The following is a 17,623-nucleotide window of genomic DNA, read 5'->3' on the forward strand; positions in this document are numbered from 1 at the left end:
TAACTTTGGAACCTAAATATTTTTACATGATATAGGTTGCTGAAAATATAAGGCCTACAAAGCTGCCGGCAAGAAGAAAAAGTTCTCCACCACCGAGTTCTGTCACAGTCAATCCATTGCAGGGTGCTAGCTCAGGAACAACATCAAGGATGGCAAGTTTAATGAAGTTTGTGCCTACTCCCGGTTTCAAAGCACCAAGGAAAAAGACTTGAAGAAATTAGTTAGATATGTTTAGGGAGGTTATGAAAATTAGTATGTGGCATTAGGCCTTTAATGTTTTGTTAAAATTTAGACAATGACTACTAAGATCAGTCCTGGTTATTTTGATATCATAGTGGATCTTTTGATGTTAATACTCATGATGCTTGGTTATGCATCTTTTTTGTTCAACTCTGATAACTAATTTAATATAAATCCAGTTTGCTGTTTAACTTACTTATTGTAATCCTATTTAAATATAACTCAGTTTTGTTGAATCATGTGTAAGTCACAGGAATACCAATTACTTTTTATTCATTCCATTCAAATATTTTTACAAAATACATATTCTATTACATTACATTACACATGAATCCTTCCATAATTTTTCTTCAAAATTTGTCACACATCGCTAACAGAAACACTACCATCATAAACACAGCTACCATCAACAAATTGGTCATGAATTTCTGACTTCTTACATCATTTTCCAACCTTCCAACCCTCCATGCTAGGTTCATCTTCATTCTACCATTGACTCTATCATAATCTTCTATTCCAGCACTTTCCTCTTAAACAATGTCAGCCTAAACAAACATACCACACCAAGTCTTTTTCCTTATCTGAAATGAACCAATAAAAGATGATGAAATGAAGTAGGCAAGAACAAATTAACAAAATATCATATATTTAACTTACATTATAATTGGGATATCCAAAAAATGGCTTGTTTGAATTTGATTCTGTTCCAGACCATCGCAGAATTGGACGATAACCACACCCACACCATTCCGGCACCCTCGCACTTCTGTTTCGGCTTTGTGACCTGGCCCAGTTATTGGTTGGAGGACAATGATTCGAGTTTTCAGCTGCGGTGTTTCCACCACCCACCATGATGCTGCAACTAATAGCGACAAATGACAAAGATTTGACAAGATGAGCAACAACAAGAAGAAGAAGATAAAGAAGAATGAGAAGACAATAGGAGGGAAGACGGAAGTTGAAGAAGATCGTAACTCAGATAAATGAGAGAAAATTAGGGTTTTAGGGACTAAATTGGGTATAAATACAACCCTCACCACCTCAGCTAGCCATTGCAGGGTCCAACATGGCAGAGAGGATGCCACCATGGCATTCCGTTTGCTGAGTCATCACCAAAAAGGGCTGAGGGACTACATTGGTGCCCGGATCTAAATCTGGAGGACCAGTATAGGTAATTTTAAATCTCGAGAACTAAAATGAGTAATCGCGTGAACCTTAGGGACCAAAATGGGTATTTAGTCTAGGATAACATTGAATCACTTTTATAAACGTTAGGGATACAGATAGGACGATTTAAACGTTAGAGACACAAATAGGACTTACCCCAAACGTTAGGGACAAAAACGATACTTTACTCTATAACATTTCAGTCATTTAATTGACATTAAAAAAAATATATAATTATGATTTGTGGGCTGAACGCAAACGGTAATAGGTAATAGCTAGTTGTCTTTTGAATGCATGTTTGACTTTATTAAATTGTGTTCACCAAAAATACTCATCCTAGAAATAATTCAGAGTCTTAGTGGCTTCGTCTGAAAAAAGCAGAAGGAATTATGATTTGTGGAACAAATATGATGAAGCATAGTTATTGTAATTGTTATATACTTTATTAAATTGTGTCCAAATAAACATAATACATATTATGCATGAAATTTAATTCAACAATAATATGTGTGTTTGGATTAAGATTACAATATGGACAGAATTTTGCACTACATGCTAACAATTAATTACTAGCATATACATCATATAGAATCATACTGTCCCAATCATGAACCATAATATATGAACACTTAACCTTATCTTCGGTTGATTTGTGAGATCAGACGAAAAGCTCGACATAATATATATATAATATCATTTTTTTTCTCTTAAGAAAATATATTGTAACGGATTATTATAGATTCAAGTACATATACTAATACTACATATTTAGTAGGTAAATATGAAACCAAACGAACCACTGTTTGAAGTTGCTCAGACGGTTGAAAAATGAATGTGCTTAGAGGTGGTCCATTTGTGTAGAACATTGCCAAAGACATCATAGAATGCAATATGTAATTGAGTTTGAATAAGCTGAAGAGACATGAATCCTTGTCGATCATAATAGAACTTCATCTCTTCTGGCTTCCACCAGTTCATGACACCCCTCCATGCCTTTGACCCACCACCGCTAGTTAAAAACTGGATTGGACTGCTGAAATTCATGCACATACATATCTATTATTATACTATAATTTTGTTTAATTCCAACGTATATATTATTCCTCGTTTCCCTTTCAAATGAAAATATGTGTGAAGCACAGGTATATGCAAGTAGGCACAAGTTTATTATGATTAATACATAACAAACCTTTCAAGACTGCTTATGTGCTGTAGGCAGTGATCGTGTCCATTTATGTAAAGATCAACGTTGTTTTCCTGAGAAACAATAATAAAAAGAAGAATTTGGCGGTTAATGAAGCAATTGCAGATTATTTATAGCCTTGCAAAACATCATCTGCATTAGGTAAATAAGCATATATATAATAGTAACCACTAACCCGATTCATCATTTTTAAATAATAAATATATATGTTTTATGTTGTCTTATGTATTTGTTTACTAAAATGAAAGAACTTGGAATTTAATTTGGAGAACAGAACAGGCCACATTTGCAATACGAAAATGTTTAGTAACAAAAAAAAGAATAAGCCAGAAGCAGTCCAAACTTAATAAAGTAAATTCTAAACTTTTTTTCTGTTTTTGTCTTTCTAGTATGGCAACTACTCCCGTGAAGATGCCAAAAATATTTTTTCATGATAATCTTTGTTTAAAAAGTGTAACTTATTTGTTTAGCAACACTTTAAATAAAGATAACACTTTTACTTCAAATAAAATCAAGCCCTACAATCTATTATCTAATGGTCAAAATGAAATATCTTCACATGATGACAATCATAAAATCTTCATTGGAGTAGCCACCTTCTAGTATTACCCATTGTAGTAATCCGCCATTTATTGAAATCATCATTTCCTCAAACACTTGTTCATGCTTATATTTAATAGAGTAAGGTACATTACATACATATATATGTAGGTATATATGGTACCTGAAGAATAGGGAGAAGAAGGTTTTGAAGCTCTAGTGTGTTACCGTGGAAGCCGGCGCTTCGAATAGTATGGTGACCCACCACAATCTTCCAGTTTGCATTTGATCGTTTGAGAGCGAAATGAAGGTCCCTGAGGAGATTGGAAATGTATCGGTTTCTAGGCAATACTCCTCTCCAATCATAAACATGTATGTTGTGGAGGTTGAGTGAAGTACTTGTCCACAAAGGGAGTTGTATCAAGAAAGAAAAACTCAGCTACCTGTGCATCCACAACATAAGATCTCAAGCATATCCATCTCTTATCAATGTGTCTAAGAACAGGACTCAGCTGAACCAGAGCATCTCCCCTGTAATCATGGTTACCCAGCACAGTGTACCATAGCTTCTGCAAGCTTGGAGCAGTATAGATTTGAGTGAATGAATAGTCAAAGGCTGCATCATCTGTTCCTTTTAAACCACTCGGGTAAATATTATCGCCTGTTGATATCACAAAATCGATGTCCAATTCCTTTCCAACAATACCCATCTGCCAATAATAATGCATTTATTGTTATTTTTTTAGGTTTTATTTTCCAATTCAACTCTCATGAAATTAATTATCAATTGCTAATAACGTTATAAAATTAAAACCGATAATGATAATAATTCAGACCTAAAAATAACTATAAAAAATGTTATGAGTATATTAACATCAGTCCCTGGTTAATTTTAGTGTAACAGTTCTCGCGGTTTTGTCTTTGACAATAGAGATGATAGCCGAATCCCCCACACTTACTCGTCAAAACGCGTCATGCTAAGGAGAAATATCCACACCCTTATAAGGCATGCTTCGTTCCCTCCCAACCGATATGAAACCTTACAATGTGGGGGTTTTGGCTTTCATTCCTATCGTCAAAGGCAAAACCGTGAGGCTTGTATGCCAAAACGGACAATATCGTGCTAGCGGGTGGTCTGAGCGGTTACATTTAGTGTGCAATTAAAATATAATTTTTTATTAAATTTAACATTTATAATTTTGTGTATATAATATTTATATTTAGACATAATATTATTCAATTATTCTAACAATAATTAAAAATATAAAATAAAATAATCGATAATTAAAAATATAATATCGGATCATTTTAGTATATATGAAAAAGTTTAGAAAATCAATTAGGATACCAACTAATTTTGTCAACTCTACGTTCAGTAACAAGTGTGAGTAGTGTAAAAATTAATCCACATTAAAAAAACAAGATAATGAGAAGTTTTTAAGATAAGATGTTTATTAACTTGACATTTTAATATTTTGAGTTAAATATAGTGTCTTCTTATCTTATATTTTTTCACTTGGTTCCTTCTCATCTTATGTTTTCTCCTTCTTCTTAATTTTGGATGTTTCTTTATCCTAAGTTCGAATTTTTTTCTCATATTTTCGATGTTTCTTTTTTTTGAATTTTGGATAATTTTTTAATAGTTTTAAATTTTTCTTAGATTTCGAATTTTCTTTTTATTAGGAATTTAAAAAAAAATTGGATTCGCTTTTGTTATTTTTTTATCTTTCTTTTTTTTTTTTTGAAATGAATTTGAAAGTTTTAAAATGAATTTTAGAATTTTTAAAATGAATTTAAAATTTTTAAAACGATTTTAAAAATTTTTAAAATGTGTGCACTTGTTTTTTTTTTTTTCTTAAATTTACTGTAACTAATAGTGGAAAGTGAAAATAGGGTTAGATTTGGGTAAGGTTGTGAGTTTTCTTTTATTTAATTATTCTGATAATATTTATAATTTTATTAAATTTACCATTAGGTCTATATACTTTTTTTTTCTTTCGGTTAAATTCTTATATTATTTTTAATTTTGTAATTAGATATTTGTTAGTATAAAAAATATTAGAGTTAATGAAATATTTTTGCAAATTGAAGGTATTCACAATTAAAAATCTAATTAGATTTTTTGTTATATATTTTTTGAGAGAAATATTTTATTAATTTTAACATTTTTGGCTTAGTTATAAAATTAAAAGTATTGTAGGTACTTAATTAATTAAAAAAATATAAAAATTTAATTATAAATTTGATAAAATTATAAAAGACTAATAGAATAATTAAATTATTTTTTACCTTATTAAATTTTTTGTTACAATCCACATTATAATTAACTAGAGTTGACTAATATCCTAATTAATTAGCTAATAAAGATGTTTTAGTATACTTTTGGCTCCGTGCCTCCCAAGTAAAATAATATAATTATAAAGCAGTTATATTGGATGCATGATGCAATGATATGAAGGAAATGTACCTGAAATGCAAGTTGAGCTTGATTGTAGGTGCCTCTTCGTCCCCAGTCACCAATGACAAAGAGGGTGAGAGAGCCATCTGGTTTAGCTGCATGTTGAAAGCGGTGAAGCACTTACCATGTCGTCATGATCATCCAATTATTGCTGCATGCGTGGGCCCAACACACATACATTACCATAAACAATCAATTTCACCAATCACCATTGTTGTTTGTTTCCAAACTCCATGTGCTTAATTATATATCTATCCTGATTGGGATAAGAAAATGAAAGTCTACTCATACAACTGCCTCTCAAACAGATCACTTCTGTATCTCTTCACCATTCATCTATCCCTTTATATATGCAATAATTATTTTCAAGATAACATCCTAAGCAATTCTGATTTTATATATGTGTATTGTCTTGGTCATCTTACAAATACAACAAAATTAAATTTGTCCGCTATCAATCATTTATTCTTATTTAACTCTCATAACTAAACTAGTAATAAGTAATAACTACTTGTGTCTCGTGAGTTATTCTTATTGGAAAGGGATTAAAAAAATAAAATTATTTTATTCACAGTTAAACACTTATAATAACAAGTAAAAACCAAAGACTACTGTGTTCTTGCCGCCACCGCCTCCTCTCCTCCTGACCAAAACCAGTCCCTTCTTCCTTTTCCCTCCATCGTCAGCCGCGACTCTTTCTCTCCTTCTCTATTCAAGCGTCGCTATTTGACGAACAAAACTAACACGACTTCGTCGAGGTCGTCGAAGTATACCAATGGATCGGCAATTTTTATGAATACGAAAAGTAGGCTAGTATATAATTTGCTAATCTTTGTTAATTATTACATGAATTAATTATTACTTTATTTATTTTATTAGTTAGTTTTAATATGTGTAGTCTAAGTCGTAGGAGTGTGAGGCGACATTGACGGAGACCTTAATATCTATTTCATTGTATTTTACTTCTTTGACTTTTTATTATATTCAAACCCTTGATATTTAATAAAATCATTAGTAATTTTGAATTTGTGCCCTAATTTTGTAAACAAAATTTTTTATTTGACCACTAATTGTGCGCTAATATTGCAAAAAATAAAAAAGAATATAAAAAAAGCATATCGTTGGACTTACCGGTAGAATAATCTAACGGTACTTGGCTGCTACAAAACATAATATGGCACTAAAGTTATCGTAAAAAAATTCCAATGGACATTTATTGTAGTATTTATTAGATTTAATTATTTATTAAATCTTATATTTTCACTAAATTCTTAATTAATATTTTTATTATTTAAAATTTATAATTAAATTTAAAGATAAAAATATTTAAATTATTACTAACCATTTTTTATGTAAGATGTATTGCAAAATATTTTTTTATAAGTAAAAAGCTAATTATTTTTTTTATCTGATATAACAAACTTTATTACAAATTTTTAAATCGGATAAACTATCAAAATAGTTTTAAAATATTATCTTTATAGGAGAATCAAGAAAATATTCAAATCAAAAGCTAGATTTATGAAAAAGAAAACAGAAAACTTTAGTGGGAAATAACAGTTTGCCATAAGAGTGAGGATCATCTCTGGATGCGGCAGATGAAGTATCTCTCTTATCCTCTCTGGACTAAACTCCATGATCACTCTTCGAACCATAGTGCGTTAGTTCTTCGGGTTCGGGTTCATGCCTTGTGCATGCTTGTAAGTCACCCAAGCATTGGCGTAGAATTCTCTGACCATCAGCATACCCACATCAGTCACGGGATTGGTAAGAACTTTTCAACCCCTCCTCAAAATCTGTTTCCGGATCTTCGGGTACTTCTCCGACTGAAGATCAAAGAAGACCTCGAGGATCACTTTTTTTTTTTGCTCACTATGTCGTTAAGTGATCCTCGTCGGTCTTAAAGAAGAACCGTGTGAAATCATAAGGACCGGAGGTGGGAGCCTTCTCTTTTCTCTTCCTTGAAGAGGATTCTTTGGTTTCTGGTGTCATATGGATGATAAAAATGAAGGAAAACAGAGCATTCCAATACCAAACTTAAAGTTTTTGCTTGTCTTCAAAAAAAAAAATAGAAATAATGGTGAAAAGAAGTAAAAGGGGTGAGGAATAGTGAAAAAAAATGTTAAAAATGAAGATGTATGAAGTGAGGGGGTTGGTGGGTAACGACTATGATGGATTAAGGAATGGGGGATGGAAAGGAAAATGAAGGAGAGAGAATGGAAGTATGTAGGAAAGAGTAATAGTAAGAAGTAAGATAGTAAAAGGTGGTGAGGTGAAAGTAAAAAGTGAGTGGGGTATTTATAGGTGGGGAAGGGGGAGGGTTCGTTTATAGAGGGAGAGTGGGAGGGAAATTGAATTTGAATTTGGGTAAATGTGATAAGGGTAGGTGAATATGGAAAAGATGAATGTGGAGAGATTGATGGGATTTGATTGAGTGATGGAAATGTTGATAGGTGTATGAAAAAGTGGAAAATATATGTGGATGGAATGATGGGTAGGGAGTGAGAGGGAATAGGGTTTGAATGGTCAAAGGGAAGGGGTTTGGGGAAGGGACCGTTGGTAACGGTGAAGCCTCTTCTCCAAATTCGAAACTGGCGTTACTGGCGCTAAATGCCAACCTTGGCATTTAACGCCAGAATTTGCACTTTTTTTTTAAAGGACGAGTCATGGCGCTAAATGCTCAACTGGCATTTAGCGCCCTTGTGGGGTGTGGTGATTTTGAAAAATATACCTCTTGTGGGCCCACCTGACGTTTAACGCCAGCTTATGCTTGTCCATCTTGGGCGTTAAACGCCCTCCCTGGCGTCTAATGCCAGCTCCTTGTTGCCAAATTCAGTGCTAAACGCCTAGCTGGCGTTTAGCGCCAATGCATTTGAGTTCCATGTTCTCCAGAGTATTCTGTTTCTCCTTCAGAGTCCTCTTGTCCCTGTTTTACACACTTTACATGACCACAAACAAAATTAAACCAAGAAAAACTATAAAAAAAATAAGAAAAAATGAAAATCGAAGATAAAGAAAAACAAATTAAACGAAGAAAAAAAACAAATGATACTCGGTATTGGGTTGCCTCCCAACAAATGCTTCTTTACCGTCACTAGTTTGACGATGAGCTCTCATTAGGGAGGGAGTGATCATAGGGACTCAGCTCTTCACTTCTCACTGTGAACTTCTTTCCTGTGCTATCATGAATTAACTCAATGTGCTCAAGAGACAGGATTCTGTTCACTATATGAGACAGGATGGGGCTCTTAGTGAATACCACCTTCATTCTGGGTGAAAAATCCTCAGTGGAGATCTTCTTGTTTCTCCAACCCCTAGGTACCTTCTTCTTGGGACCTCTCTCCTTGGTGAATGATGCACTTTCAACACCAAACTTAGGTTTGATGTCAGGAAGAATTTTATTGGTTCCCACCAAAGGAGGCTTGAACAATGAACTCTGCTTTGCATCAGTCAAGGGTTCTTGAGGACTTGGGTTAGTGAGTCCACCTTTCATGCAAGTGCCTCCTTCATCAGAGTGATGTAATGGTTTAAAAACTTTGAACACCAAGTAGTCCTCATGCATCTTTGGAACCAATTTTTATTTTTCCACATCAATCAGAGCTCTCCCAGTGGCTAAAAATGGTCTTCCTAGGATTATAAAATCACTTTCATCCTCCCCCATGTCTAGAATCACAAAATATGTAGGGAGGAATAACTCTCCAATCTTGACCACATGACATTCTCCACTATCCCATGTGTCTACTTCAAAGATTTATCTGCCATCTGCAATGCTAATCTTGTTGGCTGAACCTCTTGAATTTGTAGCTTTTTCATCACAGACAAAGGCATTAAGTTGATGCATGCACTAATATCACACAGGACCTTGTCAAAATTGGTGTTCCCAATATTGTATGGAATTTGAAAGCTTTCTAGATCTGGCATCTTCTTTGGCAATTTACTCTGAATTAATGCACTGCATTCCTCAATCAAGACCACTATTTTATCTCCCTTTAGGGTCTTCTTTTTAGAGAGCAAACCCTTAATGGGCTCAACATATTGAGGCATATGCTCCAGCACCTCAGCAAAAGGAATATTAATTTGCAATTTTCTAAAAATTTTCAAGAACTGTGAGAATTGCTCGTCCTTAGTCTCCTCTTGAAGTTTCTGAGAGGATGACATCTTCGGTTTGAGCTCAGATGCACTAGCTAGGTGGGGCGTGCACTATAATGTCCTCAACCTTTATTTAAATGGGATTATTTTTTATAATTTAAATGGGCTTATTCGAATAGGCTATTTCTGGATGACATCTTCGGTTTTGTCCTTATATAATTCAAATGGGCTTATTCAAATTACCATGCATACGTAAATTGAACTAGGCGAATTCGATTTACTATGAGGCCAATCTATATAAATATGATATAAACGTAAATTTCTTATGATAGTAAAACACAATAACTAGTGAGGATATTTTTCTAATATTGGTGCACTATAAAGGGTCGATTAAGAAAAAAACCATGTTCTGAAATTAAGTTTACTGATAAGGATCCCCTTAGTGTTTTTTTTGAAACCTTCAAAGAGTTTCACTAAGTTCTTGAATGATATAATCCAAAAACTGGGGTTGCAAGGCGTGAAACGGGTTGAGAAGTTATTTTATAGAATTCTGATTTCAGTTTTGCGGGATGATGTGAAATACGATTCGTTTGTCATAGGGAGTGACAAAGGTTTGGAAGTTCTATTCCATTGTCGTCAGCAGTTTTTCGAGGTCAAGACCCCTAAGCTGTTGGCCAAGCTTGTAGATATGGTCTTCAGCTCAGGAGGTTCAAACTGGAATTCCCAAGTTCCAGCAACGGCAGCCTGTTCTAGTTCGAGGCCTGTTGGTGCGTCTTCATCCGTGCCTGTGATTGCACCTGAGGCAATGTTGGTTGCCTCCCCATCCTTCGCAGCTGATCTAAACCGCAATGGTGACGAAGTAGGTATTACTGATACGGTGCCAGTTTCATTACAGGGTGGAACACCGGATGGTATAGACGATGTACTGCGGGATGATGACGACGATGATGATGTGGAGCCGGATATCATTGCCGATGATAGTGGTGATGACATAGCAGGCAGTAATCCAGCTGGGGGTGGTGGATCATCTAATTCAGGAACTCAGCAGTACCTCCTGCACTTTTCAAATTTGGACTTAGATGCCATGAGATAGTAGGGGATTCCTGGCGAACCTGTTAGATTTGGTGCCAGAAATACACAAGATACTGGAGGACTAGCGGAATTTCAGATTGGTCAGCAGTTTCAGGATAAAGAGGAGGTCGTGTTAAGCGTGAAGACCTATAGTATCCGACACAGGGTTCAGTACAAAGTGGGCCTAATAAAAATAAGTTTAATATTAATAAAAAATTTTACTTAATCCAGTCACATGAATTCTAAGTAAAACATCAAGTCAATACCCATACTTTCTTTACTAACAATCCAAATCACAATATAGATTCCAATCACTACTCTTACTCTAACAAGTTTCATTACATATATCTTTACTACTCATATTCTTCTGCTTATTTGTAATCGCTATTCAAATTAGAACTTGTTCCGTCAAACCTCTAGAAATTATTAAGTTACTAAATTAACCACTCTATCTAGTTTAACAATTGTAAATAATGACTAGCATTAAAAGATACAAAAAAAACATTTAATATTATTTTTGGAAAAAAAATATATGCACTAACCTCTTCATTAATGACACCAGTAATATGGACAACTCTGTCCAAACGATAAAGATGGTCTGGGTTATCCCCCATCAGCAGATTTTTCGAATGTTGGAGTGTTTGGGTTTTTGATTTGTGATTCGAATGAGCTCAATTCGAATTCTATTTATTGATACTCGTAGTAAATTGAATGAGTCTCATTCAAATAACCATGGGCGCACATTGTATATAATTCGAAACAGCCCAATTCGAATTACTATGTGCAACAAACCATATGTAAATCGAAACATGTTATTTCGAATTATTGTGGGCGTACGTGCATGGCTAAATCGAGCTACACTGATTCAATTTACTATGACAAGATGCATGCATGCATAAATCGAATCAGGCTGTTTCGATTGCATTTGTCCTTATTAATTTGAATTTGGGTCATTCGATTTACTATGAGAATAGCTAAATCGAATTTGGCTCATTCGATTTACATAAAGAGGTGATTAGGGAGATCCATGTAAAATTTTTTTATTTGGATGAATTGTGTAATATTGAGTTGGATTTGGTTTAATTGTGCATTTTATTCTAAAAATTTAGTTTTGATATACTGATAGTATAAAGTATTTTATATAATTGTATAATTATATTTATCTTTTAAATAATTATTCATATTATCAATAAAAATTATGATGTGGCATGAAATTAGATGTACGTATAAAGTCATGACAGTGTATCAAAATTAAATTTGATAATTAAGTGCAATAACAATCTAGAAAAGGTAGGTAGAATTGGTGAAATTATAGGACTTTTTTATACAAATAAATATATAAATACACACGAAGAAAAATGGTTACTGCTGAACCATTTTACTATTGGCACCCACGAAATAGAATTGCACACCAATTTTCCAATGGTGCTTACAAAAAATTTCGTAAAAGTATTTATATTTAAACGATATGTGAAAAAATATAATTGAAATTAGTGTATTTAAAGATATTAAGAATTTTGAATTAAAAAAATGAGAAAAAATCGGTAAAGGGATTAGTTTGGTGTACAATATTCAATATCACGACTAAAATGAGTCATTTAATATAAAATGGAGGACTAATTTAGTGCATCTACAATGACGACATAGCGGATAACACGTGACACAAACTGACACGTGGCTAAATAACATTGTGATACGTGATACAATCGTCCGCATCAGCATATCACGTGTCATTGGTCAACACATCTTCATACCACTACACGTAGCCAATTTGTCAATCTTGGGACGTAATTGATGCAATTATAATCTCATAGACGATTTTAGTATACGACGTCAATCTCATAGACTATTTTAAGATTTAACTTTTTAAAATTATATGAATTTTTTGCATTATATTTTGTATGAATTTGCATTGTAACCGCGTCCCTCCTATTTTGTTAATACTACCTATTCGAGAAAAATCTTAATAAGATAGATGAACATCATATTTTTGCACATTTAATTAAAAAAGTCAATATATTTTATAATGATCTTTTATTTTGTAATTTAAATATTATTATTGTTAATTTAGACATTATTATTATTATTGTTAATTTAAATATTATTATGTATCACTGTTATTATTACTATTATAGTTATAATTATTTATTATTAGTGTTGTTATAAATTTATAATTATTATTTGTCTTTATTATTATTATTATTATTATTATTATTATTATTATTATTATTATTATTATTATTATCTATTTGGCGTCCGTTAGGTGAGAAATGACCAACGGTCCGTGAGCGTCAGTTGTTCGTTATCAATTTTGCCGGCGTCTTGAGAAAATTGGTGTACATTTCATTTCCCGAACGTCAGTAATAAAATAGCTCTGCGCATTTTGATGATTATTTATCTTCATGCGTATTCAAAAAATAATTTTTTATATATTTATTTGTATTAAAAAAAAAAAGTCGAAATCACAAACAAGAGAAGAGTAATGTAAAATGGGTGGGCACGCCACCATTACCGTAATGCACCACCCACCACGCTTATCACAAATCCTCTTTCATCTTCACTGCCCTACAATTCCACTTTCCCTTCTTTCAACCTAATCCCTTTCTTTTATCCTATTTCTTACCTCTGCTTTCTTCTTTTACATTCCTATACACTGGGAAATCTTCCCCCTTTGCTCGTTCTCTTCTCTTCTGCTTCGCTCTCATTCACTTTTTGGTAATGTTCCTTTTCCCCCTTTCATTCAGGCTGCCCTGATGCTGAATTTTGTGCAATTTAGTGTTTTGGGGTGGCGGCTATTTAGCCAAGAATCTGGGAGGGATGGTTCTGGTCTTCGATGTTGAGACTGGAAATTGTTGGTGATATACTGTGCGTTGTGAATTTGATTTGTGGATCCAACCAGTGTGATTGTCACTCTCTGTTTGTGTGTAAAACTAGAATGACCCAATGCTGAAAGTCGGCTATAAGATTTTCATACCCACCAACTGCTTGATGAAATGCCATTATCTTGCTTTGCATGAATTATTTTCAGATGCTCTCATATACTTTGCCTTTCTTTCTTCGTACAGATAACACTAGCTTTTTTATCTTTCAAAAAAAGGGTTGTCTTATTCTGATTCTGAGTGTTTTTGGTGACCGGGTTATCTTTCTTTGTTATTTCTTGTTTCTCATGTAGATCTAAAGATGGCTCCCTTTGCAACTGCAATGGTGCCCTCTTCACACATATTCCACTTTCGGAAGCCAACAAATCTTGTCTTCCCAATTCGCTGCTCCACCACTGCTTCTCCTGCCCTGGTTTCCACCCGTTCAAAAGCTGCTAACTTTGATTTGATGACATATTGGGCTTCCCTAATGGTGCAGATCAATCAAAAACTCAATGAAGCTATTCCAGTTCAGTATCCTCCCCAGATTTATGAAGCTATGAGGTATTCAGTCCTTGCCAAGGGTGCTAAGAGAGCCCCTCCCGTTATGTGCATTGCTTCCTGTGAATTATTTGGGGGAAGCCGCCTTTCTGCGTTCCCCACCGCCTGTGCTCTTGAAATGGTAACCTCCTTTATGTATCGTAATCTCCCCCACCCCAAAAAATAGAAGTTTTTATGCTATGTCATTTGAGAGACATTGGTCTATTATTTTAAGTTTTTTTGGTGTTGACGTGTTGTACAGGTAAGTTATATCAAACAAACACTCTAAAGTCTAAACTGTTTCTAAGTTCAACTTAAAAAGGGATGGGCTTTCTTCTGGAATTCCTTTCACCTTCCATTATTGATTTATTAGAACAATTTTAGTTGCTTGTTCAGTAGTTAGCAGTCTGCATAAAAAAAAAGAAACTGTTAAGAATCTTTTATTGTAACAACAAATCCCTTGTTTGCACTGTTTTTTATATAACAAAACCGTTTCTCTGAGTTTGTCTCTGTCTGGAACTTCTCATCAAACACAATGGATTTTTTGAATTACTGATATGTACTTCTTAAAAAGATTATGATAAACTCTATTTTAAGATACATGGTTATAAAAATGAATCTTTATCATATTGCAAACAGGTTCATGCGGCTTCATTGATACACGATGATCTCCCCTGCATGGATGACTCTCCCTCGCGTCGTGGCCGACCAACAAACCACAAGGTCCACGGTGTTGACATGGCAATTCTGGCGGGTGATGCACTCTTTCCCCTTGGATTTCGTCACATTGTTTCTCATACTCCCCCCGACCTTGTGCCCGAGCGCTACCTCCTTCGTGTTATTGCAGAGATAGCCCGCTCTGTAGGCTCCACTGGTATGGCGGCAGGGCAGTTCCTGGACCTCGAAGGAGGACCAAATGCAGTTGGATTTATACAAGACAAAAAGTACGGTGAAATGGGGGAGTGCTCTGCAGTGTGTGGAGGATTGTTGGCTGGTGCTGAAGATGATGAAATAGAGAGACTGAGGAGGTATGGGAGAGCTGTTGGGGTACTATATGCAGTTGTGGATGATATTTTGGAAGAGAGCTTGAAAGCTAAGGGTGGTAATGACGGGAAAAAGAAAGGTAAGAGTTACGTGGAAGTTTATGGTGTTGAGAAAGCACAAGAGGTGGCTGAAGAGCTTAGAGAAAAGGCTAAGCAAGAATTGGATGGATTTGAGAAGTATGGGGAGCGTGTGGTCCCTCTTTACAGTTTTGTGGATTATGCTATTGATAGAAGTTTCACCATTGATGAGACCAGAGGATGATGGGTTCTTAGAGTTCAACTATGTATAGTTTTTCGTTGATCTGACCCCGTTGAGGGCTAGCTATTGCATACAGAACTTATTTTAGAGCTTGGAAACGCAGGTCTACAGAAACATCATTTAGAGTTAGATTTTCCACTTATTGTTGGGTTTATGTTCACTATTCAAAGGGACGTGGAAGCCCCCAAGCATGGACCCAAAAACAAGAGAGCATTGTCTACGTGACTATGTTGTTAGATATGCATGATGCCTATATTTCCAGTTTCTATTTGTGATACAAAGTTAACATTACAACTCCCTAAATCAGTATTATCCTTCTAATATATACATTTTACTCATTATATGTTTTATAATGCATATGAAATTCACATTATAAGATATTAGATTTATTTATATGTTAAATCTGTCGATTTGATTTATAGTGCCCGGGTGAATTTTCAGTTTAGCTTTATGTATATCAATGTCAAGGTAAGATAAACATAAAAAGGTGAATGCTATCCTACCTTCTCAATCTCTAAAGTAACATGTAAATTACCCTTTCTGATGTATCATATTCTAATTGGGTGTTTATTTTAACCTGAGTTACTTTAATCTCATAAAAGAATAATATCTTTGGAAGACGGTGACCACGAATAAAAAAATGGAACACCCAATAAGACGGTAATACTTAGAAGAGACGACAAATGAGTGGAGAGAGAGAGAGTTGGAGTATAACTTTCGACAACAAATGAGTGAGGAGAGAGAGTTGGAGTATACTTTTTTTGAAAGAATGATTTGGAAAGAGAAAACAAGACACCCCAATGAAATGGTGATGCTTGGGAGGCGCAACGACAACGACGAGAAGCACAATGATTTGGGAAGAAAAAACAAAGCACCCAATGAGACGGTGATGCTTGGGATGCCATTTTCTAAGAATAATTTGAGAAGAGAAAATAAGACACCTAATGAGACGGTGATGCTTGAGAGACATGACGATGAAGAAGTGGAAAGAAGTGAATTGGAGTACATTTTCTAGAAGAATGATTTGGGAAGAAAAAACGAAACACTAATGAGACGGTGATACTTGAGAGGCGCACAATGAAAAAGTGAAGAAGGTAACTCAGGTTAAAATAAACACCCAGTTAGAGAATGACACATCAAAAAGGATAATTTACATATTACTTTAGATAGGGTATGATAGCATTCACCACATAAAAAATCACTAATCTAATAATATTCAGTAACTAAAAATCCAAAGGATTTCAAAGTTAATGTACAAAATTAATATTGATTAATTAGTCCAAAGAGAATTTCTGCTTCAACTTCATCGCAATATGCCTTGCCTTTTCTCTCCTGAGACAAAATAAATTTAAGTATAAATTAGTTTATCAAACATATTTTTATATATAGAAAAAGGATCACTTAAGGCGGGAAAAAATTTCACCTCTGCAAATGTGCGCTTTTTATTCATAAGTTTAGTCTTTGATTTATCAACAATTGACTTTATCTGAAGGATGAATCATAAAATGATGAAGTAACATAAATATATATGTAAATAAGAAAATATGGATATCAAAAAAGAAGTTTGGCTATATCTGTTCTTGCTCTTTTTTTATTTTACTTTTTGTTAATAGTTTAGGATCTTTCTCTCGAGTAGCACGGAGATATTCCCTTGCTTCAATATGTTAGAAATGAAGTAAATTATTAGTAACCTAAGAATTGATTTCCAACAAAAACAAAACTCGTTTTGCTAACCTTTTCTAAGGTAGGTCCATACAGGCATGGAGTGTCATCCTCTTCATAATAAGGTACAAATGTAAATAATTGTTGAATGACTTCGTTTGCCTAATATAACAACGATAGAAAAATTCAAATATTTGATAATATATAAGAGTTATATTTATTAATTATGTAGTAATTTTTTAAAAGCTAACCATCATATAATTTGAAAATTTTTCTTCTCCCAGAAAATTCTTGAGAAACTTGAGCTATTCATAAAAGAGAAAAAAGTGTTATAAATAAATCAAAATTAAGAACAAACTAGGACCAAGTAAACAATGAATAAATATTGTGTGTTTAGAGCAATGAAAAACAAACAAAAGTATACCTGTATAATTGAAGACCATGATGTTAGAATTAATTTTTGTCTATCAAATCTTTCGTAATATTTGGACA

General features: G+C 33.9%; 1 protein-coding gene and 1 pseudogene across 1 annotated transcript; one reads left to right on the forward strand and one right to left on the reverse strand.

Annotated features, from left to right (window-relative positions):
• Positions 1-1,816: 1,816 nt before the first annotated feature.
• On the reverse strand, positions 1,817-5,697 carry LOC112771732 (purple acid phosphatase 4-like; annotated as a pseudogene).
• A 7,404-nt stretch (positions 5,698-13,101) lies between these two features.
• LOC112792491 (heterodimeric geranylgeranyl pyrophosphate synthase small subunit, chloroplastic) lies at positions 13,102-15,807 on the forward strand. Its single transcript, XM_025835752.3, has 3 exons — positions 13,102-13,484; positions 13,942-14,309; positions 14,807-15,807. Exons 2-3 carry the CDS (start codon positions 13,950-13,952, stop codon positions 15,470-15,472), a joined length of 1,026 nt encoding a protein of 341 aa, XP_025691537.1. The 5' UTR covers positions 13,102-13,484; positions 13,942-13,949; the 3' UTR covers positions 15,473-15,807.
• The last annotated feature ends 1,816 nt before the right edge of the window (positions 15,808-17,623 follow it).

This window comes from Arachis hypogaea, chromosome 13, assembly GCF_003086295.3.
Source record: "Arachis hypogaea cultivar Tifrunner chromosome 13, arahy.Tifrunner.gnm2.J5K5, whole genome shotgun sequence".
Classification (NCBI taxonomy): domain Eukaryota; kingdom Viridiplantae; phylum Streptophyta; class Magnoliopsida; order Fabales; family Fabaceae; genus Arachis; species Arachis hypogaea.